Raw genomic sequence first — 24,233 nt, 5'->3', positions numbered from 1 at the left:
GGATGCATCGTTAATGTAACAATCCACACGCAATCCCATTGTCACGATCCGTGGCTGTATTCTGATTTAAGAACGTATCTCGCTCGTATTGTTTTGCGCAATTAGCCTAAATGATAGATTAGTACAGAATATGTGGATACATTGTCAACCACACCGAGTCTTCGTCCCTGGGGGTTAATTACATACTCGTTATTTTTCCAGAAGGATGCTGGGGCTGGCTTGGATTCGGGATTTTTGGTGTAAGGCACTACCACGAGGGTACACCTTCATATTATGTTCGTGAAAGCTCAACGTCTTAGTAGGTTGCACTGAGATCTGCGTTGCGATTTTCTGCTATGAAGGTCCATTGCCCAAAACGTCGCCTATCGTGGTGCCGTGGCGGCGAGATGTTATCGCCCTGGTCGTGTGGATTTTTATCCGGGTCATCCGGTATTTCCATTTACAAACGCGCGTTTAGATTATGCGACTGCTATAATTTCCACATGATAAGCCACTTCGTTGAGCTATCATTTGTGGCCAGGTCGCCTCTGAAAAAGAGCTACACACTGCTCGGTGGGCTTTACCTGGTAAAATAAAGTAGTTGAGTTTAAGGTTTCCGCTTTGAGGCGATTCATTTCGGCCGGGCCACAATCCATTCTATGAAGAGGTTGTTTGCACACCTGGTCACAGTACTATGGGAATATAGGGTACAGGATACAATAATATAGGATTGTTATGGATAGGCATAGCTGGAACTATAGTGGCAGTGCCTTATGCCGATAAATCCCACACCTCTCAAGCCAGAGCAGCAGCAACACGTCCGTGTCATGTCAACAAGATGTCTTGTAGAATTTCGATTTAAAGCTTTCGTGACTGCAGGGATTCATCTTCTTGGTTCTTTCGGTAAAGTCACGTAGAAGGGAAATAATAAAATAATAAAAATTAAACTACAATTCTCACGACGTTTAGTCCACAACACAAGCAGCCGTCCTCAGGTGAAGAAACAGCTGTAGGAAAGACAGCGCTCCAATGAACACTGCCAAGCTTGGCAGCGTATTTAAGCTGGGTGGGAGGACGGCTGCTTGTGTTGTGGCCGAAACGTGAGAATTTTATTTTATTATGTTTTATTATTTCGCTTCTACGTAACTTTACCGAAAGAACCATAATGAAAATAAAATTATTTTATTATGTTTTATTTTATTATTTCCCTTCTACGTGACTTTACCGAAAGAACCAAGAAGAACGTCTTGTAGGACGAGGTGTCTGTAACACTGGTCGTTAGTCACCCTGTATTGACGTGTGTGTGTGTGTGCGGTGCTGACCACCCACCACCTCGTGTGCAGTGCCGGCCTTCTTAGGTGCTCGTTAACAGCACTTGCCCTAACAGTCTGTTGATGCTCTATGGGGGGGGGGGGGGCTTTATATTTGTGTTAAAGGATTGCGCTTTGCCATACAGCTCCGCTCGTCATGGAGACGCTCGCTAACCGTTGTGCCTCAATTTCATAGACACCAAAGACAAAGATTCCCCGTACAGCCTGAACAGACTGTTGGGGCAAGTGCTGGTTAGTGGCCAGCACCACGGCCGGTCTCCCCAGTGGCGATGTTTACACAGCGCACCGGGTACTCATTTGAGGCTGAGTCGACCTAGGGGAAGGCCCATGATCAGGGGGTCAGATAATCGTCACCGGTGTTGGACGTGAGCGGGAATCCAACTCGGCGTTGCCAGGTTCGTAGCACAGTTCCTTTCCCACCACCACCACCCCCAATCGGGGCTGTGGTTTGCCCCGCGTCGGCCGCTTCACAACACGAGACGAGAGACGCGCCACTGCCAAGAGGGAGAGAGAGAGAGCGAGACGATGTCCCGCCACCGGGCGTCCTCCTCTTGTCCGCCCGCAGTATTCTCCGTTTGCTTCCGACGACTCCGCGGCGTTGCGCAGACGTCGCTGTCGCCCCTTCGTCGTCGTTACCACTGGCAGCGTGGGGACGCTGATGCAGCAACAGCAGCAGCAACAGCAGCAGCAGCAGCTGCTGCTGTTTGCCGTGCAGCGAAGGTGCCGGATTGATCTCGCGGAGGTTGGAGTCGCTCGCTCGCTCTCTCATCCTCTCCCTCCCTCCCCCCGTCCCTTTGCTGCGAACAGCCCCAACCAAGCAAGCCCCCCCCCCCTGCCCCTCCTGGCTGGGTCTGGTCCGGCGTGCGATCCGCTTTGTTCATTGCCGCCGTCCGTGTACGATGTAGCCAGCCCCTGCGCGATTGTGATGATGGTGGTGGTGGTGTCGTAGCGTCCACGAAACATCCGCTGAGAGGCGTGCGTGCATTGTGTGGGTGTGCGAGACAGAGACAGAGAGAGGAGGAGAGAGATAGGAAGGGAAAACCGACGGCTGCTGCTGCTGCTGTACAACACGGCCAGGTCTCGTGGTAGCTGCTGGTGGCGGCTGGTTGACAGACGAGACCACGAGCACCGAGATTCTCTCTCCCCGTTGAATGTGGTAGCCTGCTATAATAACAACAATAATACAGCTTGGGGGACAGTCGGGGGGCCGGATAGCGACCGCCAGGCATCGTCCAGGTTGCTGGCAGCCGAGGCCAACGTCGTCTTGTCGTCAGCGGCATCGGCTGTCAGGCCAAGTGGCGGCGGACGATTTGTGACGGGGGGGGAGGGGGGGGAGCTTTTGGCTGCCGGCGATTTTGCGGCCAACACCGAGGGATTGTGACGATCAGCGGACGCCGAGAGCGGCGGCGGTGGTGGTGGTGGTGTTCGTGGTGGTGGTGGGGACGCTGGCTGACGGCCAGAGACGGCGGGGAGGAAGATCGTGGCAGTGGGCAGGTTGGGACCGGGCAGATTGATGGTGGCCGCGTCGGCCAGCGGTTTATAAAGCCCCGTGGCAGCGTTCGGGCTGGCGAGTCCGCGGGGTCTGTTGGTCGCTTGCTTTGATAGCCCAGGCGACCGCCTGCGACAGCCGCTGTCACGCGCATTTACCTGCCGAGTGTAAGCCGGGGGGGGCTTGTAAACAAGTCGGCAGCGTTGTTAAACAATTTTTTTTCGAAATTCCAAAGACCGGCGGCCGCGTGGACAATCCGACGATAGCCGGGTGGCAAGTGGCCAGCCTCCGTTGAGCGCGTACCATGGGGACGGGCGAGCGTGACTAGCCGGTGACAGACGGACAGCCCCCCCCCCTGCGTTATCCCTGGCAGCGAGCAGCAGCAGCGAAGTGGCTACCAGCCGCTAGACATCGTCAGTCGGCATCATCACCGTGGGCACAAACCGAACGGGAAGAGCGGCGCGGCTCGAGCCGACGACGCATCCACAAACCGAGGAGCGAGACCGCTTGGTGTGGGCAGAAGCCGTGTTGAAGCTACTGAGCAAGGCAAGGCAGCTTCCACGTTACACCCCCCTCCACCCCCCTCCACCGCTCTCCTGCTTCTCTCGCAGAAGGTAAACGGGGCGCGCGTCTCTCTCGGCTGTTGTTGCTTCTGTTGTTGTTGATGTCCCCCCGGGCGCACAAGGCCGACCTGCGATGGGACACGAGAGATGCTGCTGTGGATGATGCTGTGCATTCATCTTCTTGGTTCTTTCGGTAAAGTCACGTAGAAGGAAAATAATAAAAATAAAATAATTCTCACGACGTTTCGGCCACAACGCAAGCAGCCGTCTTCAGGTGGAGAACAGGGCTGTCGAGAAGGCAGAAAGCTTTAAATCGAAATTTGATGCTGTGGATGATGATGCTGATGATGTGTGGTGGTGGTGGTGAGAGCTCGTGAAATACGATGTGTGTGTGTGCGTGTACACTCACACTTGTTGACGTGCGATCATTTAACAACAACAACAAAACACGCAACGGGCTGCGATACGAGCACTGTGTGTGTGTGTGTGTCGCCTCGAATTAAAATATATAACGGCCGACGATTCGGGCAATGACCCTCCATAGCAAAACATTGCTATTGTATGTGCTACGAAGATGGGTATTACCCAAAACGTCGCCTGTTATATGTTTTATGCATAGATCACTAATAATATTGGTCGCGAACGCCTACGTGTTAAACTATTATTTTTACGTTAAGGCCACTGTTAAGGGTTTATTTTTTTAACACATTGATGAATGTGCTCTGAATTCGGTCCATTGCCCGAAACGTCGCCTGTCACATATGCACACATTTCCTTTCAAGGCCACGATTCTGTTATTCACGAACTCGTTCTTGTCGTCGTCTGTGCTTGTGTGCTTGTGTGCCACTGCCAACGCACCATCATCATCATCACCACCGACATCATTTGTGTATTATATTTATATCCTCGTCCGCCTTCGCGTTCACGCCCATGAGAGTAAGGCGCTGCTGCTGCTCCTGCTGCTGCTGCTGCTGCTCCTGCTGCTGCTGCTGCTGCTCCTGCTGCTGCTGCTGCTGCTCCTGCTGCTGCTGCTGCTCCTGCTGCTGCTCCTGCTACTGCTGCTACTGCTGCTGCTGCTCCTGCTACTGCTGCTACTGCTGCTGCTCCTGCTGCTACTGCTGCTGCTGCTGCTCCTGCTGCTGCTGCTACTGCTGCTGCTCCTGCTCCTGCTGCTCCTACTCCTGCTGCTGCTGCTGCTATTGCTGCTACTACTGCTGCTGCTGCTGCTCCTGCTGCTGCTCCTGCTACTGCTGCTACTGCTGCTGCTGCTCCTGCTGCTGCTCCTGCTGCTGCTCCTGCTGCTGCTGCTGCTCCTGCTCCTGCTACTGCTGCTACTGCTGCTGCTACTGCTGCTCCTGCTCCTGCTGCTGCTGCTGCTCCTGCTGCTGCTCCTGCTGCTGCTCCTGCTGCTCCTGCTGCTACTGCTGCTGCTGCTGCTGCTGCTGCTGCTCCTGCTCCTGCTGCTGCTGCTGCTGCTCCTGCTGCTGCTCCTGCTGCTCCTGCTGCTACTGCTGCTACTGCTGCTGCTGCTGCTCCTGCTGCTGCTCCTGCTGCTGCTCCTGCTGCTGCTCCTGCTGCTCCTGCTGCTGCTACTGCTGCTGCTGCTGCTCCTGCTGCTGCTCTTGCTGCTCCTGCTGCTACTGCTGCTACTGCTGCTGCTGCTACTGCTGCTGCTCCTGATCCTGCTGCTGCTGCTGCTGCTCCTGCTGCTGCTGCTGCTACTGCTGCTGCTCCTGCTGCTGCTGCTGCTCCTGCTGCTGCTCCTGCTACTGCTGCTGCTGCTGCTCCTGCTGCTGCTCCTGCTGCTGCTCCTGCTGCTGCTCCTGCTGCTGCTGCTGCTCTTGCTGCTGCTCCTGCTGCTGCTCCTGCTGCTGCTTCTCCTGCTGCTGCTGCTGCTGCTGCTCCTGCTGCTGCTGCTCTTGCTGCTGCTCCTGCTGCTGCTGCTGCTGCTGCTCCTAGCTGCTGCTGCTGCTGCTCCTGCTGCTGTCCCGCTGGCGGGGATCGTCTCCACACCACCGACAGGTCGCGACATCGCCACGTGCTCTTTAAATCGACACGTGCGTTCAAACCACCCCGGCAGTCGCACAACCTCCACCGCTCGATGGAATGAGGCTCGTGTTTTTGGGGCCTTGCTCGACCACCGCTTCACCACGTGGGCTGCGTCTGCGGTGCGGGCTGACAAAAAGGCATACTCGGCGGGTGGGGGGGGGGACATAGACGTTGTGAAACGCGGTGCAGTACAACTTGTGTTGTGACGACACAGCCGAGCAACGGGGCCGACGACGGCCCTCTTTGTGCGCATCTCAAATGTTTAAAGGCGCCGTGGTGTCCACGTGGGATGGGTCCTGCAACATCTCGAGAGAGAGAGGGAGAGGGGGGTGTAGGGGGGCTAGCGATGGCAGAGGTCGCAACCGGGTACCCGATACCCGTACCCTACCCGATACCCGGCTACCCGTACCCGGCCGGGTACGGGTATCCGTTTGCGACCCTGGTGCGGCCGGGTACGGGTAGACCGTGAGTCACTGGTGAGTCACCGTTTGTCACTCATTTCCCAACGTCTTGTCTCTTCTCACAATTCAAGTTCCTAGAATCAACCCACCCGCGCCTGCAACATGGCTTCATCCCAGAGGTCGCAATCAGGTACCCGATACCCGTACCCTACCCGATACCCGTACCCTACCCGATACCCGGCCGGGTACGGGTAGGGTACGGGTACGGGTACCCGTTTGCGACCCTGGTGCGGCCGGGTACGGGTAAGGAATCAAAACCCGTTTGCGACCTCTGAGCGATGGTGAGCGATGGGGGTGGGGGGGTGAGCGGTGGTGAGCGATGGGGGGTGAGCGGTGAGCTCCGTGGGGTGAGCGTGGTGCGGGTTACCCAACCGAGCTCCGCTGACCTTCGCCCGTTGCGCCACGGGGGGGTTTTTGATGTCCGCCGTCACTCGCGCCGGGGGATAGGTCACCGCTCGGGGGCACAAAGTGGCCGGATTTGCTCTGATCTCACCCCCCCCCCATACACTCCACACAACACCTCCCGACCCTCCACAGCCTATGATCGGGCACCTGTGGAGGCAGCGGCGAGGGTTGGTGGAGCACCGGGCAGATTTCGAGGAACTCCCTTCATCTCCCGTGGGCGCCGAGGAGATTCCCGTGAAACCCCCCCGACTCGCCAGGAGATTTCACAGCAAAAAAAATTAACCCGTTAAAACAAAGTTTTCCACTATAAATCCTTTATATGCGTGGCGGCTAGAGTCCTCTCGTCCTCTGGCTTGAGATGGCTGCCACCTATGGGTCAGATGATTGCCTGCCACCATTAAGCAATTGGTAATTAAATATAATTTATTTTTTCCTAAAAAGTGTAAAATTTTGGAATTTTTTTTTCACGAAAATTAATTGTCACGCACAACGAGTCTGTGTGGAAAATGTCAGCTCGATTGGATCACGTGAAGTGGGTTAAAAAACGACCGAAAGATTTGCACGGTCGTACGCGCGCAAGCAAGCAAGCAAGTGAACTTAATATAAAGGATTTAAAAATGTGGACCCCACCTGTTCCCCCATGTCTGGGATTAGAGTACATAGGTGCGGTAGTGTAGCGGTTAGCGCGCTGCGCTATGAACCTGGCGACCCGGGTTCGATTCCCGCTCACGGCCAACACCAGTGACGATTATCTGAACCGGTCCCGGGCCTCCCCTAGGTCGACTCAGCCTCAAATGAGTACCCGGTGCTGTGTGTAAACATCGCCACTGGGGAGACAAAGGCGGTCGGGCGTGGTGCTGGCCACCCACCCCCTCGTGTGCCGTTCTGGCCTTCATAGGTGCTCGCTAACAGCACTTGCCCCTACAGTCTGTTAAGGCTATACGGGGGATCTTTGTCTTTGTGTTGAACTTCTTTCGCACCGTACGTAGCCAACCGTGCTCATCGGAGGTGCGGGTGGAAGTACGTCAAACTCCACGCAAAACGATGTTCTCAAGAAATTGGTTTTACATCGAGATGAGGATTTAAAAGTGCGTCGCTCTCAGTGACTTCCTCATATCGGTAGGCAGAGCGTTCCAGACGGCCGCAGAAGCGCATCTTGAAAGCGCCGCGCGATGCACCGTACGTAGCCAACCGTGCTAATCGGAGGTTCGGGGGGAAATTACAGCAATCTAGACACAAAAAAACAGTTCTAAACAAATGAGTTTGTCAATCTGGATGAAGACGACGATTTCAGCTCTCCGTTATTGCCTAGAGCGTTACAGACGGCCGGAGAAGCGCATCTGAAAGCGATGACGCGGTGACCACCGCCTTCTTTGCTGGACGGCCGAGCCAGAAGCCCCTGCTGCTGCTGTTGCTGCTGCTGCTGTTGTTGCTGCTGTTGCTGTTGCTGCTGCTGCTGTTGCTGCTGTTGCTGCTGCTGCTGTTGCTGCTGCTTCTGCGAGGATGAGCGGAGTTGGCTTGATGATGTTTGCTGTGTGGCCACAAGATGCTATGCCTGAATGAGGATGCATACCGTGTCAACCCGTACGGTTTCACCCCGTGTTCTTGTGCAGGGAAATTGAGTTTTCAGGTCCATACGGCGTACAGCCGTTTCAATGCGGGTAACACAAATATGTAATTTGTGTCTATTTGTTTGTGTTTCTCCCTTGTGATGGGACTCTGTAGGATGAACGTTGAGATTCATAAGGGACCACGGGGTGACCAATAAGGTGTGAATTGGTCTGTCGTAAGGTAGTAGTTTAATGTATAGTGTATTTATAGTGTAGTGTATCGTAGTGCATAGTGTAGTGTATAGTAGTTGTAGTGTATAGTAGTATAATGTATAGTGTAGTGTATAATAGTGTAGTGTATAGTAGTGTAGTGTATAGTAGTGTAGTGTATAGTAGTGTAGTGTATAGTACTGTAGTGTATAGTGTAGTGTATAGTGTAGTTTATAGTAGTGTAGTGTATAGTAGTATAGTTTATAGTAGTGCAGTGTATAGTAGTATTGTAGTGTATAGTAGTGTAGTAGAGTATAGTAGTGTAGTTTATAGTAGTGTAGTGTATAGTAGTGTATAGTGTAGTTTATAGTAGGGTAATTTATAGTAGTATAGTGTATAGTGTAGTGTAGCGTAGTGTTTAGTAGTGTAGTGTTTAGTAGTGTAGTGTATAGTAGTGTAGTGTATAGTAGTGTATAGTGTAGTTTATAGTAGGGTAATTTATAGTAGTATAGTGTATAGTGTAGCGTAGTGTTTAGTAGTGTAGTGTATAGTAGTGTGCCTGCAAACCCGTTATCAGTGCCCGACCTTATTACAGACCAACTCAGTCCCTATTGGTCACCCCGTGCCCCTCATAAATCTAAATGCACATCTTGCAAAGTCCCATCACAAGGGAGCAAAACAAATAGACTTTCTTTCTTTTACTCGGATTGAAACGGTTGTACGCCGCCGTGAGGATCTGAAAACTCAATTTCCTTGGACAAGAATACGGAATAAACCGTGTGGGTTTACAGCGATGAGTGCGTGTGTGTGATATATATTAAAATATAAAATAAATAGCTTAACGGTAATGTTAATTGCCTTTTACGGGGTTAGGGATGTAATTTTGGTAAAATAGTCGTCTTTATTAGGGATGTAATGTTAGTAAGTTAGTGGGAGTCTACATTAGGGATGTAATGTTACTAAGTTAGTGGGAGTCTACATTAGGGATGTAATGTTACTAAGTTAGTGGGTGTCTTCATTAGGGATGTAATGTTACTAAGTTAGTGGGAGTCTTCATTAGAGATGTAATGTTAGTAAGTTAGTGGGAGTCTTTATTAGAGATGTAATGTTAGTAAGTTAGTGGGAGTCTTCATTAGGGATGTAATGTTAGTAAGTTAGTGGGAGTCTTCATTAGAGATGTAATGTTACTAAGTTAGTGGGAGTCTTCATTAGGGATGTAATGTTAGTAAGTTAGTGGGTGTCTTTATTAGGGATGTAATGTTACTAAGTTAGTGGGAGTCTTCATTAGAGATGTAATGTTAGTAAGTTAGTGGGTGTCTTCATTAGGGATGTAATGTTAGTAAGTTAGTGGGTGTCTTCATTAGGGATGTAATGTCAGTAAGTTAGTGGGTGTCTTCATTAGGGATGTAATGTTAGTAAGTTAGTGGGTGTCTTTATTAGGGATGTAATGTTAGTAAGTTAGTGGGTGTCTTCATTAGGGATGTAATGTTACTAAGTTAGTGGGTGTCTTCATTAGGGATGTAATGTTACTAAGTTAGTGGGTGTCTTCATTAGGGATGTAATGTTACTAAGTTAGTGGGAGTCTTCATTAGGGATGTAATGTTAGTAAGTTAGTGGGTGTCTTCATTAGGGATGTAATGTTACTAAGTTAGTGGGTGTCTTCATTAGGGATGTAATGTTACTAAGTTAGTGGGAGTCTTCATTAGGGATGTAATGTTAGTAAGTTAGTGGGAGTCTTCATTAGGGATGTAATGTTAGTAAGTTAGTGGGAGTCTTCATTAGGGATGTAATGTTAGTAAGTTAGTAAGATTCTTTATTAGCTCGTGTGGACGCAGCTAAATGTGTAGCCGCCGCACTGTGCCCGATCTCTGTAATCCGTCTGTAAGTGCACCATCGGTACCTCAACTAGATCCGCGAGGTTTTGCGGTTCACTTACGGCCATCGCTTTGTCGCGTGGTAAAGCGCTCCCCTCTAACGTACTCGTTCGTCTGTCTTTCCCACCGCCCCCCTTTCGCGCGTGATGAGACTGCGCTGGAATCTCGTCTCTCTCGGAAGGCCGAGAGAGACACGGGAGGGGAACGCGAGTCTCGTGGTCCCGGAGTTTGCGGTCTGGTCGAATTTTTGCGGTGCGGTCGAATCCCCGCGGTCACATGAGCGTGTTCGCGTGCGTGAGAGCGCGCGCTGCGCTACTAACCCGGCTACCCGATTCCCGCTCACGGCTGACACCGGTGAAGATTATGTTAACCGGTTCGGGCTCACATGAGTACCTGGTGCGATACGTAAACATCGTCACTCGGGAGACAAAGGTGGCCGGGCGAGATGTTTGCCACCCACGCCCCTTGTGTGTCTTGTCGGCCTTCGTTTGCTAACAGCACTTGTCCCAATAATCTGTTGAGGCTATATGGAGGATCTTTGTCTTTGCTGCACTATGAACCCGGCAAACCGAATTCGATTCTCACTCACAGCCACCAACACCGGTGACAAGCATCTGAACCGGTCCTGGGGCCGGTCTCCCCTTTGGTCGACTCAACCTCAAATGAGTACCTGGTGCGGTGTGTAAAAACACATCAGCACGAGAGAGACAAAGACGGCCGGGCATGGTGCCGGCAACGCCACCCCTCGTGTGCCGTGCCGGCCTTCGAAGGTGCTACTCGCGAACAGCACTTGCCCCAGCAGTCCGTTGAAGGCTATACGGGGGGTCTTTGTCTTTGTGTGCGGGTCTTCTTGCGGGATGTGTGCGGGATCTGTCTGCAAATGCCACGTGACATCCACGTGCACCCAGAGACAACACCAACCCTAAGCAATCCTCCTCGTGTATCTCGTTCAGACTGTTGGGGCAATTGCTGCTAGCGGGCAGCTATGAAGGCCGCAATGGTACACGAGGGGGTGGGTGGCCAGCACCACGCCCGACCGCCTTTGTCTCTCCCGAGTGACGATGTGTACACGCCGTACCAGGCACTCATTTGAGGCTGAGTCAACCTAGGGGAGGCCCAGGACAACCGTCACTGGTGTGGGCCCCGAGGGGGAATCGAACTCGGGTGGCCGGGTTGGTAGCGCACGTAGTGCGCTAACCGCTGCGCCACCGCTCCCCCGACGGAATCCGCACGCACACGCGCACACACACGCACGCACACACACGCAGCCCTTGCCTTGACTATCTGCGTGGCTGTATGGGGGGGGGGGGGGGGGCATCTTTGTTTTTTGTTTCCGTGCGCGTACTCGGCGTCACGCGCCAGTTGCACGGCCATCTTTTTTTTTGTACAAAACAAACTCTCGCTCGATCACGGGAGCCCTCCATAAAGGACGCTGCCCCCCCCCCCCACGCCACCCTTGTCTCTCCACTGCCGTGTGTGTACCCTCAGGGCGGCTCTGCTTTGGGTGGCCGGCGATAAAGAGGCGCCGGCGGCAACGGCATCTCCGGCGTCGATGCGAATGTCGTCCCCGTGTCGAGTTTGTCTTCGTCTCGGCGACCGGCGCGGCCGCCGCCGCCACGTGCCCTGACGTGCCCCCCCCCCACTCCTTCTTCCTCCCCCCCGTGCGGCCGTAGTGAATGGAGCTGTCTCTGGACAGGAGGAGGAGGTCGCCCTCGGCCGCCTCCTCCTCCTCCGTGGCCGCCGTGGCCTCGTCGGCGGCGACCGGCCCCGCCGCTTTGTCTCCCGTGGCGGCGCCGCCACCGCCCCCGCCGCCGTCGTGCTCAAAGCAGGCGTCGCGCGAGTCCGGCGTGTGCGTCTCGTCGTCGCCGATGACCTCTTCCTCCTCCTCGTCGTCGTCGTCGTCGTCCTCCTCGTCGGCGGCGTCGTCCCCGGCGGCCACGTCGCAGGCCATCCTGAAGCAGGCGTCCCTCGTGTACAGCCTCGAGAAATCCGGGCGCGCGTCCGTGAGCCGCCAGTCCTCGTCCGTGCCGCAGCAGCAGCCGCCGCCGCAGCCAGCGAGGAGAGGCTCGTCGCGGCGGGGGGCGGACGGTGCGGGAGACGCGGCGGCCGGAGCAGCGGACGTGAGCGGCGACGTGAGCGGCGATGTGAGCGGCGGCGGCGGTGAGAACGACGACGGCGAGAGGGGCGCTGCGCGGTTCTCGTGCAGCTGCCTGCGGCTTGCGGCGGCGGCGGCTTCGGCGGCTTCGGCGGCGACGGCGCGGAGGAGGAGGAGGAGGAGGACGTCGAAGAGGTGCAGCCTCGGACCGGGCGAGGACGACAAGACGGAGCTGACGAAAGCCGGCTCGGCCGACGTGGCGGACCCGCGCCGCCGAAGCCACCGCCGCCACCTCCTCCTCCGGCTGTGGCCCGGCTGCGCGCGGAGGGGGCGGCCGAGGCGGCGGAAGGAGCCGGAGTCGTCGCTCGACGTGGGGACGGCAACGGCGGCGTCGCCGGCGGCGGCGGCAGCGGGCGCCGGCGAGGAGCCGACGAGGAGCGGCGCGCCGGGGCGGCGGCGGCGGCAAAACACGACGGAAGCCGGAACGCAGACGGAGGAGGAGGAGGCGCCGGGGTCGCGACCGGCGCGACGCGACGACGCCCTGTCGCTGTGGAACTCGTTCTGCCGCACCCTGAGCCAGCGCAGCACGGGACGGCGCTCGTCCCGCGCCGCGGAGCCCGGCGGCGACGGCTGCACGGCCAAGCTGCTGACGAACGCCGAGGGCGGCGGGCACGGGGGGGAGGGGGAGGCGGCGGGGAGCGGCGGCGGAGCGGCGCCGGCCGCGACGGCTCCGGCGCCGCCGCCGCACTCGGCCTGGAAGCCGTTCCGCCGCTCGGACCGGCGGCGGAGCCACCGGCGCGGGCCGGAGAGCGCGGCGCAGGACGCGGGGGTCCCGGCGGAGCCGGCGGCAGCGGTGGGGGGGGGCGGGCGGCGAGCGGGAGGACGAGGCGGGCGAGGTGGCCATCTGCATCATCAAGCTGCGCTCGCCCGCCAAGGACGCCGCCGTCTGCCTCCGCGTCAAGACGCACGGCAAAGCCAAAGCGGCGGCGCAACTCGGCGGGGAGCTCGTCCGTGCCGGGGCGGCCGTGACGACGGCGACGCCGGCGCCGGAGCCGACCGTGGCGGCGGCGGTGAAGGAAGAGTCGGTTGAGAAGGACGACGACGACGACGACGTTCCCGAACGGGAGGCGGACAGAGCGAAAGAGCCGCACTGCTCGGCCGGAGAGCAGATCAGCATCGTGATCTGCGACTACGACAGCAACGGGCGGCAGGAGCCCGCGGGGGACGCGAGCGGAGGTCCCGGCGACGGGGAGCGTCCGGGGGACACGGCGGAGGAGGAGGAGGCGGCAGCGCCGGCGCGGAGCGAGCGGTCGGAGGCGAGCGCCGGTGTCGGTCGCGAGACGCACGCCGGCGGGGCCTGCTCAGCGCCAGGGGGGAGTGAACGCCCAGACGCGGAACCAGTTACAGCAGATGGACGCCTAGGCAGGGAACCGGCAGGGGAACACCTCGACACAGAACCGGCAGGTGAACACTTGGATAGGGAACCGGAACCAGCAGTTGAACACCTCAACAGGGAACCAGCAGGTGAACGCTTAGATACAGAACCAGAACCAGCAGGTGAACACCTAGACGACAGCGAACCAGCAGTTGAACATCAAGTCACGGAACCAGCAGGTGAACACTTAGACTGGGAACCGGAATCGGCATGTGAACACGTAGATACGGAACCAGCAGAAGAACAGCTCGAGAGTGAACCAGCAAGTGAACGCCAAGACATGGAAAAAGCAGGTGAACAAGTAGACAGGGAACTGAAGCCTGCAGCTGAACATCTAGACTTGAAACCAGCACATGAACACTTAGACACGGAACCAGAACCAGCAGGTGAACACTTAGACACGGAACCAGAACCAGCAGGTGATCACTTAGACAGGGAACCAGAACCAGCAGGTGAACACTTAGACAGGGAACCAGAACCAGCTGGTGAACACTTAGACAGGGAACCAGAACCAGCAGGTGAACACTTAGACAGGGAACCAGAACCAGCTGGTGAACACTTAGACAGGGAACCAGAACCAGCAGGTGAACACGTAGACAGGGAACCAGAACCAGCTGGTGAACACTTAGACACTGAACCAGAACCAGCTGGTGAACACTTAGACAGGGAACCAGAACCAGCTGGTGAACACTTAGACACGGAACCAGAACCAGCTGGTGATCACGTAGACACGGAACCAGCTGGTGAACACTTAGACACTGAACCAGAACCAGCAGGTGAACACTTAGACACTGAACCAGAACCAGCAGGTGAACACTTAGACAGGGAACCAGAACCAGCTGGTGATCACGTAGACACGGAACCAGCTGGTGAACACTTAGACACTGAACCAGAACCAGCTGGTGAACACTTAGACACGGAACCAGAACCAGCTGGTGATCACGTAGACACGGAACCAGCTGGTGAACACTTAGACACTGAACCAGAACCAGCAGGTGAACACTTAGACAGGGAACCAGAACCAGCAGGTGAACACTTAGACACTGAACCAGAACCAGCTGGTGAACACTTAGACACTGAACCAGAACCAGCAGGTGAACACTTAGACAGGGAACCAGAACCAGCTGGTGATCACGTAGACACGGAACCAGCTGGTGAACACTTAGACACTGAACCAGAACCAGCAGGTGAACACTTAGACAGGGAACCAGAACCAGCAGGTGAACACTTAGACACTGAACCAGAACCAGCTGGTGAACACTTAGACACTGAACCAGAACCAGCAGGTGAACACTTAGACAGGGAACCAGAACCAGCAGGTGAACACTTAGACAGGGAACCAGAACCAGCAGGTGAACACTTAGACACTGAACCAGAACCAGCAGGTGAACACTTAGACAGGGAACCAGAACCAGCAGGTGAACACTTAGACACTGAACCAGAACCAGCTGGTGAACACTTAGACACTGAACCAGAACCAGCAGGTGAACACTTAGACAGGGAACCAGAACCAGCAGGTGAACACTTAGACACTGAACCAGAACCAGCAGGTGAACACTTAGACACGGAACCAGAACCAGCTGGTGAACACTTAGACACTGAACCAGAACCAGCTGGTGAACACTTAGACACGGAACCAGAACCAGCAGGTGAACACTTAGACAGGGAACCAGAACCAGCTGGTGAACACTTAGACAGGGAACCAGAACCAGCTGGTGAACACTTAGACACGGAACCAGAACCAGCTGGTGAACACTTAGACACAGAACCAGCAGGTGAACACTTAGACACAGAACCAGAACCAGCAGGTGAACACTTAGACACTGAACCAGCAGATGAACACTTAGACAGGGAACCAGAACCAGCAGGTGAACACTTAGACAGGGAACCAGAACCAGCTGGTGAACACTTAGACACTGAACCAGAACCAGCAGATGAACACTTAGACAGGGAACCAGAACCAGCAGGTGACCACGTAGACACTGAACCAGAACCAGCTGGTGAACACTTAGACACTGAACCAGAACCAGCCATTGAACACTTAGACAGAAAACCACCACCAGCAGACAAGGAATTAGCAGGTGAACGCTTAGATACAGAACCAGAACCAGCAGGTGAACACGTCAACAGGGAACCAACAGGTGAACACTTAGATACAGAACCTGAACCAGCACATGAACACTTAGACAGGGAACAAGCAGGTGAACACTTAGACACTGAACCAGAACCAGCAAGTGAACACTTAGACAGGGAACCAGAACAAGCAGGTGAACACTTAGACAGGGAACCAGCAGGTGAACGCTTAGACAGCGAACCGGAGTCGGTGTCGGCAGGAGCGCCGCCGTTGTCTGGCGGTAGCGTTGGAGGCCGGCTCCCCGGATGCGCTGCGCCGGCGGCGTCGCCCCCGGCGACAATGGCGCCCGGAGCAGACGGCGCCCGTGCCGGGCCTCGCCCCGCCGCGCCGCAGATCGGCGGCGGCGGCGGCGGCCCGGACGCTTCGCTGGCAAACGGCAAGGCCGAAGGCGGCGCGGGGTCGGCGGCCGCGCCGGGAGCGGAGGATGTCGCCGCTCCCGGCCGGGTGCGGTTCGTCCGCGAGGGCCGGGACGGGGGCGGCCGGCCGGCGAGCCGCGGCTTCTCGTCGGAGTTTGACGGCTGCGTCTGGGAGGAGCTGTACCTCATCGAGGAAGAGGAGGCCGAAGCCAAGGGCCCTCGGGGTGACGGGAGGGCCCGGGCGGAAGAGGAGAGGGGGAGAGACGAGGAGGAGGCGGGACGGGGAAGCGACCGGGACGAGGAGGAGCGGAAGAACGTCGCGGGGTCGGCGAGCGCGAAGGCGGCGGGCGTGAAGGCGACGGCCGGGCGCGAGAACGGGATCCGAGTGACCGGGGAGCGTCCGGAAGATCGTCGCTCGGCCTCGGAGCGGAGGAGGCGGGGGGACGTGGGGGAGGATGGCCGGATCCGGACGGACGGGGGCGACGAGACGGAGGGCGACGATAACGGCCTCGCGTCCGCGACCACCCTCGCGAGAGAGATCGTCGCGGCGGTCCTGACTTCGGCTCTCGCCGAGATCTACGGCACGGGACGCGGCCGCGGCGGCAGCGGCGGTGGCGACGGCGCGGGGGCGACGTCTTCCTCCTCGCCGGGGTCGAGCGCGGAGGCGAGCCCGGCGGAGGCGCCGTCGTGCGAGGCGGCCTTCGGCGCGGGAGGCAACGCGACGGTGAGCGAGTGGCTCGCCGGCGTGACGACTTCCAGCGCCGCCGCCTCCTCGGCAGCTTGGCGCACGGCGCTGTCCCACGACGACGGCGACGACGACGACGACGACGGCGGCGGAACGGGCAGCAGCTCGAGCGACGGCGGCGGCGGGAGGGACGGCGCGCGACGGCCGCCGCGGGGGCCGCCGGGGCGGCGGCGACGCGGCGGGAGGGGACCGCTCGCGCCCGAGGAGGCCGAGGTGCTCAACAAGGCGGCGGCGTCCATCGTGGCCGACGTCATCGAGATGGCCAGCAGGGCCGTGATGGCCGAGGATGCCGCCCGTCGGCTGGAGGTGCGCGAGGTCTCGCGGCGGCGCTGACGGCCGCGGTTCGTTTGGGGGGTCGCCTCGGAGCCGGGGGGCCGCTGAGTTTCCGCCGGTTTGGATCCGGGTTCTCACGTGCGGCGAGGTCACGGTCTCGGCCTGGTCACCCGTGGACTTGCGTAGACTCCCGTAAGAGACTCATAGACTGACGTAGAGATTCATAGACTCGGGTAGAGACCCATAGACTCGGGTAGAGACCCATAGACTCAGATAGAGACCCATAGACTCAGATAGAGACCCATATACTCAGAGACCTATAGACTCGGGTAGAGACCCATAGACTCAGATAGAGACCCATAGACTCAGATAGAGACCCATATACTCAGAGACCCATAGACTCGGGTAGAGACCCATAGACTCAGAGACCCATAGACTCGGGTAGAGACCCAATGACTCGGGGAGAGACCCATAGACTCGGGTAGAGACCCATAGACTCAGCTAGAGACCCATAGACTCAGAGACCCATAGACTCTGGTAGAGACCCATAGACTCAGATAGAGACCCATAGACTCAGATAGAGACCCATATACTCAGAGACCCATAGACTCGGGTAGAGACCCATAGACTCAGAGACCCATAGACTCGGGTAGAGACCCATAGACTCAGCTAGATACCCATAGACTCAGCTAGAGACCCATAGACTCAGAGACCCATAGACTCAGATAGAGACCCATAGACTCAGAGACCCATAGACTCGGGTAGAGACTCATAGACTCAGTTAGAGACCCATAGACTCGGGTAGAGACCCATAGACTTCTGAAATAGAAGCTAATAGCTCATTGGGCTTGACCTGGCAAGATACACATTGTTTGGTTTTATTTTTAAGTGATTTGTTTACATTTCCTCTTCTTTGATACTCCTGTCGTGTTTGTGTTATTGTGTTTGTTGTTGTTGTTGTTGTGTGATTGTGTTTGTGTGTTTGTTGTTGTTGTGTCTGTGTGATTGTGTTTGTTGTTGTGTTTGTTGTTGTGTTTGTGTGTTTGTTGTTGTTGTGTTTGTGTGATTGTGTTTGTTGTTGTGTTGTTGTGTTTGTTGTTGTAACGTTCTCACCCCATGACCATACGGGACATCTGTGGGATAAAAAGAGCTTCATAGCTCATCGGATTTCTCCTGCAGTCTACACATCCTGACCCTGATGCTGTTTGTGTTGCAGGAGTTTGGAGACGCTGATGGCCCAGCGGAGCAGAATTCCGGACACGTGCACACGTAGACGCGACGAGGTTGCACGAGGAGGCGGATGATGAGGAGGTGGTGGTGGTGGAGGATGATGATGATGTGGATGAGGATGATGATTATGATGATGAGTAGGTGAATGAGGAGGAGATGGGTGGATGAGGATGATGATTATGATGATGATGAGTAGGTGAATGAGGAGATGGGTGGATGATGATAATGTGGATAATGATGATGAGTAGGTGAATGAGGAGGAGATGGGTGGATGATGATGATGATGAGTAGGTGAATGAGGAGTGGGCGGATGATGAGGAGGAGGAAGAGGGTGATGATGATGATGCTGAGGAGTAGGAGATGGTGGATAAGGAGCAGGATGATGAGAATTATAGTGGCAAACATGATGAGGAGAATTATGTGATGGAGGGGAGGAGGTGGTTGAGGTGGATAATGAGGGAGATGAGTCGGTGGATGTGGAGAATGATGAGGGCGGGAGATGAGGAGATGACGATTTGGAGAATGGGAAGTATGAAGAGGGGGCGACGAGGTGGTAGACAGGGCAACCGTTCTGGCTGCGAGCAGCCTTCGTGCGACCGCTCTCCACTAGGGCACCCACAGAATCTATGAACTATATTTTAATCTAGAGCGGCCAAAGACTCTAAACGCGTGATGTTGAGTCTAAATGTGGAGGGGAAAAAACCGGAGGACCCGGAGAAAAATCCAAGTGACCACGGGGAGAGAGAGAGACACGCAAACTCCAAATATACAGCAGCAGGCGTCAGGGTCAGGATCGAACCCACGACCTCCTGTACACCAGGCGAGGCAGTTAACATCTCACCACCATGGAGCCCCATCAACCGCGACAGCCCCAGGCCCCGCCCTTTGGGGGGGCCCTACGCTTTGGGGGGGCCCCGCGCTTCGATGTCACGGTGTCTCGGTGTAAGAGTTTCATTCATGGGCCGTTCGTTGTTGCAGAGATGTAGCGATTTCCAATGGGGTCCATCTTTTTGAAACACCCTGTACTTCGGGTTTAGTTTGAAGGCGTCGGTCGGGGCGGCGGGGGGGTGGGGGTGGGGGGCGGGGAGTGGGGGGTGAGTCCACGCGTTGTGACTTGTCCTGGCCCCCCCCTCCTCCTCTCCCCCCCCCCCCCATGGAGGGCCTTGCCGCTCACCACGTGCCCCCCACAACACTTTGACGAGTCGCCACGACCCGGGGCCACGACCCGGGGCCACGACCCGGGGCCACGACCCGGGGCCACGACCCGGGGCCACGACCCGGGGCCACGACCCGGTGCTACGGTGGCCGCTCCGAGCATCGATTCACTCCGCCTCATCGCAGGGGCCACGTCAACCGGTTGCACCAACATTGGACGAGCGTCGAGCCAAAGCTGGACCGACGTTGGACCGACATTGGGACATCGTTGAGCTGTCGGTGAGCTGTCGATGAGCCAACGTTTGATCGAATGTTGAGCCAACGTTGACCCAATGTTGAGCTAACGTTGGACGAACGTTGAACCAACGATGACCCGATGTTGAGCCAACCTTGGACAAACGTTGAGCCAATGTTGACCCGATGTTGAGCCAACCTTGGACAAACGTTGAGCCAGCGGACAGACTTTGTCGCTGCTGGCACGTTCACCGTTCAGCCCGTGGCCGTGCGTCGCAGGTTGAGCAGATTTCGTTCGAAATTGTTGAAGAGAGGGAAAATAAAGCCCCTTCAAAAAAACATTGTTAGAGACAATCTTATCGACTGTTCTTCTACTGATGATTACCGTGTCGGATGTGGGGGGGGGGGGGTTAGGGAGACAGTGCCAAGAATGGTGAAGTATGATCCGCGTTGTGGTTTTCGGTCGAGGCTGAACCGTAGCGATAGTTTCGTTTTTTTTTTTTCCCCTATAAAGCTCCTCGAGAACAACGTCCACCGGCCACGGGCGCGTTTCAGGTGCAGTCCTCGCTTAACGTGCCGGTAGCGGCCGTGGCCTTCCTGAAATAGCGCCGCGGTTTAGCGAGAAAACGATTTCCTGGTACGTGACGTTGTGTACTCACTACGACTCTACGGTGTAGTAACCATGACTACTACAGTGTACTAACTACGAGGACTATGGTGTAGTGACTACGACTACTATTATAATTGTTTTTTTACCCTTTTATCTGGCAACAAAACTGACACCTTTTTTTACAAGGAGTCATGTTTGCATAGACCACAATACCTGTAGTCATAATGCTAACAAACAACATAACTCTGAGTGCGCCTTTTGGCGTCATCTGGTCCAACCCATGTGAGACTAGGCTCTAAGGAAAGCTGTCTCGGGTGTGGACCAATCAACTTCAAGGACAGTGCAAATCATTATCAGAGTTGTGTTTTTTGTTTGCATTTCACTGCAGGTATTGTGGTCAATGCAAACATGACTCCTTGTAAAAAAAAGGTGTCAGTTTTGTTGCCAGATAAAAGGGTAAAAAAACAATTATCATCTTTTTTTACTGGCAAATGAGGTTCCAATACTATGGTGTACTAACTACAACTACTACGGTGTAGTAACTATGAGGACTACGCGCTACGCAGCGACATGGCGGGACAAATCACCGAGGGTATGTTGCCACCGCTTTACCCTATCGCCATAACGCCCAGCCGCGCAGCTTGAGAAAGTAGTTCGTCTTCGACCGCTCAGAAACCGCGTTATAACGGAGCGTGTCCTGCATTATAACGGTGCACGAATTCTGATCTATAACATAGTGCGTCCCGCGTTATAACGAAGTGCATCCGCGTTATAACGGAGTGAGCGTTCCGCGTTTTAATGGCGAGCGTTCTGTGCGAAAGTGTTCCCAAATGCCCCGCGTTATAACGGAGCGAGCGTCCCGCGTTATAACGGAGCGAGCGTTCCGCTTTGTGCGAAAGCGTTTCCCCAAATGTCAGAGCCGCGTTGCAGCGAGAACGCGCCGTCGTGTGAACACCGCGACGCGCTAAGCGAGGACTGACCGCGCGTTTGTTGTTTACACGTCTCCCCCACCCCCCACCCCCATGTGTTGATGACATTCTGGCCAATAAAGACGCTCCTGTTCCTCCTCCTACTCGTCGTCGTGGTCCTCGAAGCCGGCGGTGGTTTGGGTCTCTGTGTAAGTCTATGGGTCATGTGAGTGTGCACGAGTCTATGGGTCTCTGTGTAAGTCTATGGGTCATGTAAGTGTATTCGAGTCTATGGGTCTCTGTGTAAGTCTATGGGTTATGTGAGTGTATACGAGTCTATGGGTCTCTGTGTAAGTCTATGGGTCTCTGTGTAAGTCTATGGGTCATGTGAGTGTGTACGAGTCTATGGGTCTCTGTGTAAGTCTATGGGTTATGTAAGTGTATTCGAGTCTATGGGTCTCTGTGTAAGTCTATGGGTTATGTGAGTGTATACGAGTCTATGGGTCTCTGTGTAAGTCTATGGGTCATGTAAGTGTATTCGAGTCTATGGGTCTCTGTGTAAGTCTATGGGTTATGTGAGTGTATACGAGTCTATGGGTCTCTGTGTAAGTCTATGGGTCTCTGTGTAAGTCTATGGGTCATGTCAGTGCATAATGAGTCTATGGGTCTCTGTGTAAGTCTATGGGTTATGTAAGTGTATACGAGTCTATGGGTCTCTGTGTAAGTCTATGGGTCATGTAAGTGTATTCGAGTCTATGGGTCTCTGTGTAAGTCTATGGGTTATGTGAGTGTATACGAGTCTATGGGTCTCTGTGTAAGTCTATGGGTCTCTGTGTAAGTCTATGGGTCATGTGAGTGTGTACGAGTCTATGGGTCTCTGTGTAAGTCTATGGGTTATGTAAGTGTATTCGAGTCTATGGGTCTCTGTGTAAGTCTATGGGTTATGTGAGTGTATACGAGTCTATGGGTCTCTGTGTAAGTCTATGGGTCATGTAAGTGTATTCGAGTCTATGGGTCTCTGTGTAAGTCTATGGGTTATGTGAGTGTATACGAGTCTATGGGTCTCTGTGTAAGTCTATGGGTCTCTGTGTAAGTCTATGGGTCATGTCAGTGCATAATGAGTCTATGGGTCTCTGTGTAAGTCTATGGGTTATGTAAGTGTATACGAGTCTATGGGTCTCTGTGTAAGTCTATGGGTCTCTGTGTAAGTCTATGGGTCATGTGAGTGTGTACGAGTCTATGGGTCTCTGTGTAAGTCTATGGGTTATGTAAGTGTATTCGAGTCTATGGGTCTCTGTGTAAGTCTATGGGTTATGTGAGTGTATACGAGTCTATGGGTCTCTGTGTAAGTCTATGGGTCATGTAAGTGTATTCGAGTCTATGGGTCTCTGTGTAAGTCTATGGGTTATGTGAGTGTATACGAGTCTATGGGTCTCTGTGTAAGTCTATGGGTCTCTGTGTAAGTCTATGGGTCATGTCAGTGCATAATGAGTCTATGGGTCTCTGTGTAAGTCTATGGGTTATGTAAGTGTATACGAGTCTATGGGTCTCTGTGTAAGTCTATGGGTCATGTAAGTGTATTCGAGTCTATGGGTCTCTGTGTAAGTCTATGGGTTATGTGAGTGTATACGAGTCTATGGGTCTCTGTGTAAGTCTATGGGTCTCTGTGTAAGTCTATGGGTCATGTGAGTGTGTACGAGTCTATGGGTCTCTGTGTAAGTCTATGGGTTATGTAAGTGTATTCGAGTCTATGGGTCTCTGTGTAAGTCTATGGGTTATGTGAGTGTATACGAGTCTATGGGTCTCTGTGTAAGTCTATGGGTCATGTAAGTGTATTCGAGTCTATGGGTCTCTGTGTAAGTCTATGGGTTATGTGAGTGTATACGAGTCTATGGGTCTCTGTGTAAGTCTATGGGTCTCTGTGTAAGTCTATGGGTCATGTCAGTGCATAATGAGTCTATGGGTCTCTGTGTAAGTCTATGGGTTATGTAAGTGTATACGAGTCTATGGGTCTCTGTGTAAGTCTATGGGTCATGTGAGTGTATTCGAGTCTATGGGTCTCTGTGTAAGTCTATGGGTTATGTAAGTGTATACGAGTCTATGGATCTCTGTGTAAGTCTATGGGTCTCTGTGTAAGTCTATGGGTCATGTCAGTGCATAATGAGTCTATGGGTCTCTGTGTAAGTCTATGGGTCATGTGAGTGTGTACGAGTCTATGGGTCTCTGTAAGTCTATGGGTCATGTCAGTGCATACGAGTCTATGGGTCTCTGTGTAAGTCTGTGGGTCAGGTCAGTGTGTACGAGTCTATGGGTCTCTGTGTAAGTCTATGGGTCATGTAAGTGTATTCGAGTCTATGGGTCTCTGTGTAAGTCTATGGGTTATGTGAGTGTATACGAGTCTATGGGTCTCTGTGTAAGTCTATGGGTCTCTGTGTAAGTCTATGGGTCATGTCAGTGCATAATGAGTCTATGGGTCTCTGTGTAAGTCTATGGGTTATGTAAGTGTATACGAGTCTATGGGTCTCTGTGTAAGTCTATGGGTCATGTGAGTGTATTCGAGTCTATGGGTCTCTGTGTAAGTCTATGGGTTATGTAAGTGTATACGAGTCTATGGATCTCTGTGTAAGTCTATGGGTCTCTGTGTAAGTCTATGGGTCATGTCAGTGCATAATGAGTCTATGGGTCTCTGTGTAAGTCTATGGGTCATGTGAGTGTGTACGAGTCTATGGGTCTCTGTAAGTCTATGGGTCATGTCAGTGCATACGAGTCTATGGGTCTCTGTGTAAGTCTGTGGGTCAGGTCAGTGTGTACGAGTCTATGGGTCTCTGTGTAAGTCTATGGGTCATGTAAGTGTATTCGAGTCTATGGGTCTCTGTGTAAGTCTATGGGTTATGTGAGTGTATACGAGTCTATGGGTCTCTGTGTAAGTCTATGGGTCTCTGTGTAAGTCTATGGGTCATGTCAGTGCATAATGAGTCTATGGGTCTCTGTGTAAGTCTATGGGTTATGTAAGTGTATACGAGTCTATGGGTCTCTGTGTAAGTCTATGGGTCATGTGAGTGTATTCGAGTCTATGGGTCTCTGTGTAAGTCTATGGGTTATGTAAGTGTATACGAGTCTATGGATCTCTGTGTAAGTCTATGGGTC

General features: G+C 54.4%; 2 protein-coding genes across 7 annotated transcripts; both read left to right on the top strand.

The window, feature by feature from the left end:
* The first annotated feature begins 1,668 nt into the window (after nucleotides 1–1,668).
* On the top strand, nucleotides 1,669–13,196 carry LOC144949066 (uncharacterized). Of its 4 annotated transcripts, none has more exons than XM_078878880.1 (2): nucleotides 1,669–3,345; nucleotides 11,585–13,196. In XM_078878880.1, the coding sequence occupies exon 2, from the start codon at nucleotides 11,588–11,590 to the stop codon at nucleotides 13,094–13,096; it is 1,509 nt and encodes a 502-aa protein (XP_078735006.1). In that variant the 5' UTR covers nucleotides 1,669–3,345; nucleotides 11,585–11,587; the 3' UTR covers nucleotides 13,097–13,196. The 4 variants fall into 4 exon arrangements, with proteins under 4 accessions (XP_078735006.1, XP_078735005.1, XP_078735007.1 ...); XM_078878879.1 differs by having other exon boundaries at nucleotides 1,669–3,413; XM_078878881.1 differs by having other exon boundaries at nucleotides 2,033–2,052.
* A 2,656-nt stretch (nucleotides 13,197–15,852) lies between these two features.
* Nucleotides 15,853–21,242, top strand: LOC144949068 (uncharacterized). 3 transcript variants are annotated; one of them, XM_078878886.1, is made up of 3 exons: nucleotides 15,853–16,982; nucleotides 18,166–18,232; nucleotides 19,339–21,242. In XM_078878886.1, the coding sequence occupies exons 1-2, from the start codon at nucleotides 15,855–15,857 to the stop codon at nucleotides 18,220–18,222; spliced, it is 1,185 nt and encodes a 394-aa protein (XP_078735012.1). In that variant the 5' UTR covers nucleotides 15,853–15,854; the 3' UTR covers nucleotides 18,223–18,232; nucleotides 19,339–21,242. The 3 variants fall into 3 exon arrangements, with proteins under 3 accessions (XP_078735012.1, XP_078735010.1, XP_078735009.1); XM_078878884.1 differs by having other exon boundaries at nucleotides 18,166–18,260; XM_078878883.1 differs by lacking the exon at nucleotides 19,339–21,242 and having other exon boundaries at nucleotides 18,166–19,257.
* The last annotated feature ends 2,991 nt before the right edge of the window (nucleotides 21,243–24,233 follow it).

This window comes from Lampetra fluviatilis, chromosome 52, assembly GCF_964198595.1.
Source record: "Lampetra fluviatilis chromosome 52, kcLamFluv1.1, whole genome shotgun sequence".
Classification (NCBI taxonomy): Eukaryota; Metazoa; Chordata; class Hyperoartia; order Petromyzontiformes; family Petromyzontidae; genus Lampetra; species Lampetra fluviatilis.
Note: the sequence above shows the minus strand (reverse complement) of the source record. Positions and strands in the feature narration are given on the sequence as shown.

Bases quoted from the DNA above. Each gene is read 5' to 3' on its own strand.
- LOC144949066 (XM_078878880.1), top strand. From the start codon at position 11,588: ATGGAGCTGTCTCTGGACAGGAGGAGGAGGTCGCCCTCGGCCGCCTCC.
- LOC144949068 (XM_078878886.1), top strand. From the start codon at position 15,855: ATGGCGCCCGGAGCAGACGGCGCCCGTGCCGGGCCTCGCCCCGCCGCG. The intron at 16,983-18,165 runs GTGCGCGAGGTC...TTTGTGTTGCAG, and splicing joins ATGCCGCCCGTCGGCTGGAG to GAGTTTGGAGACGCTGATGG.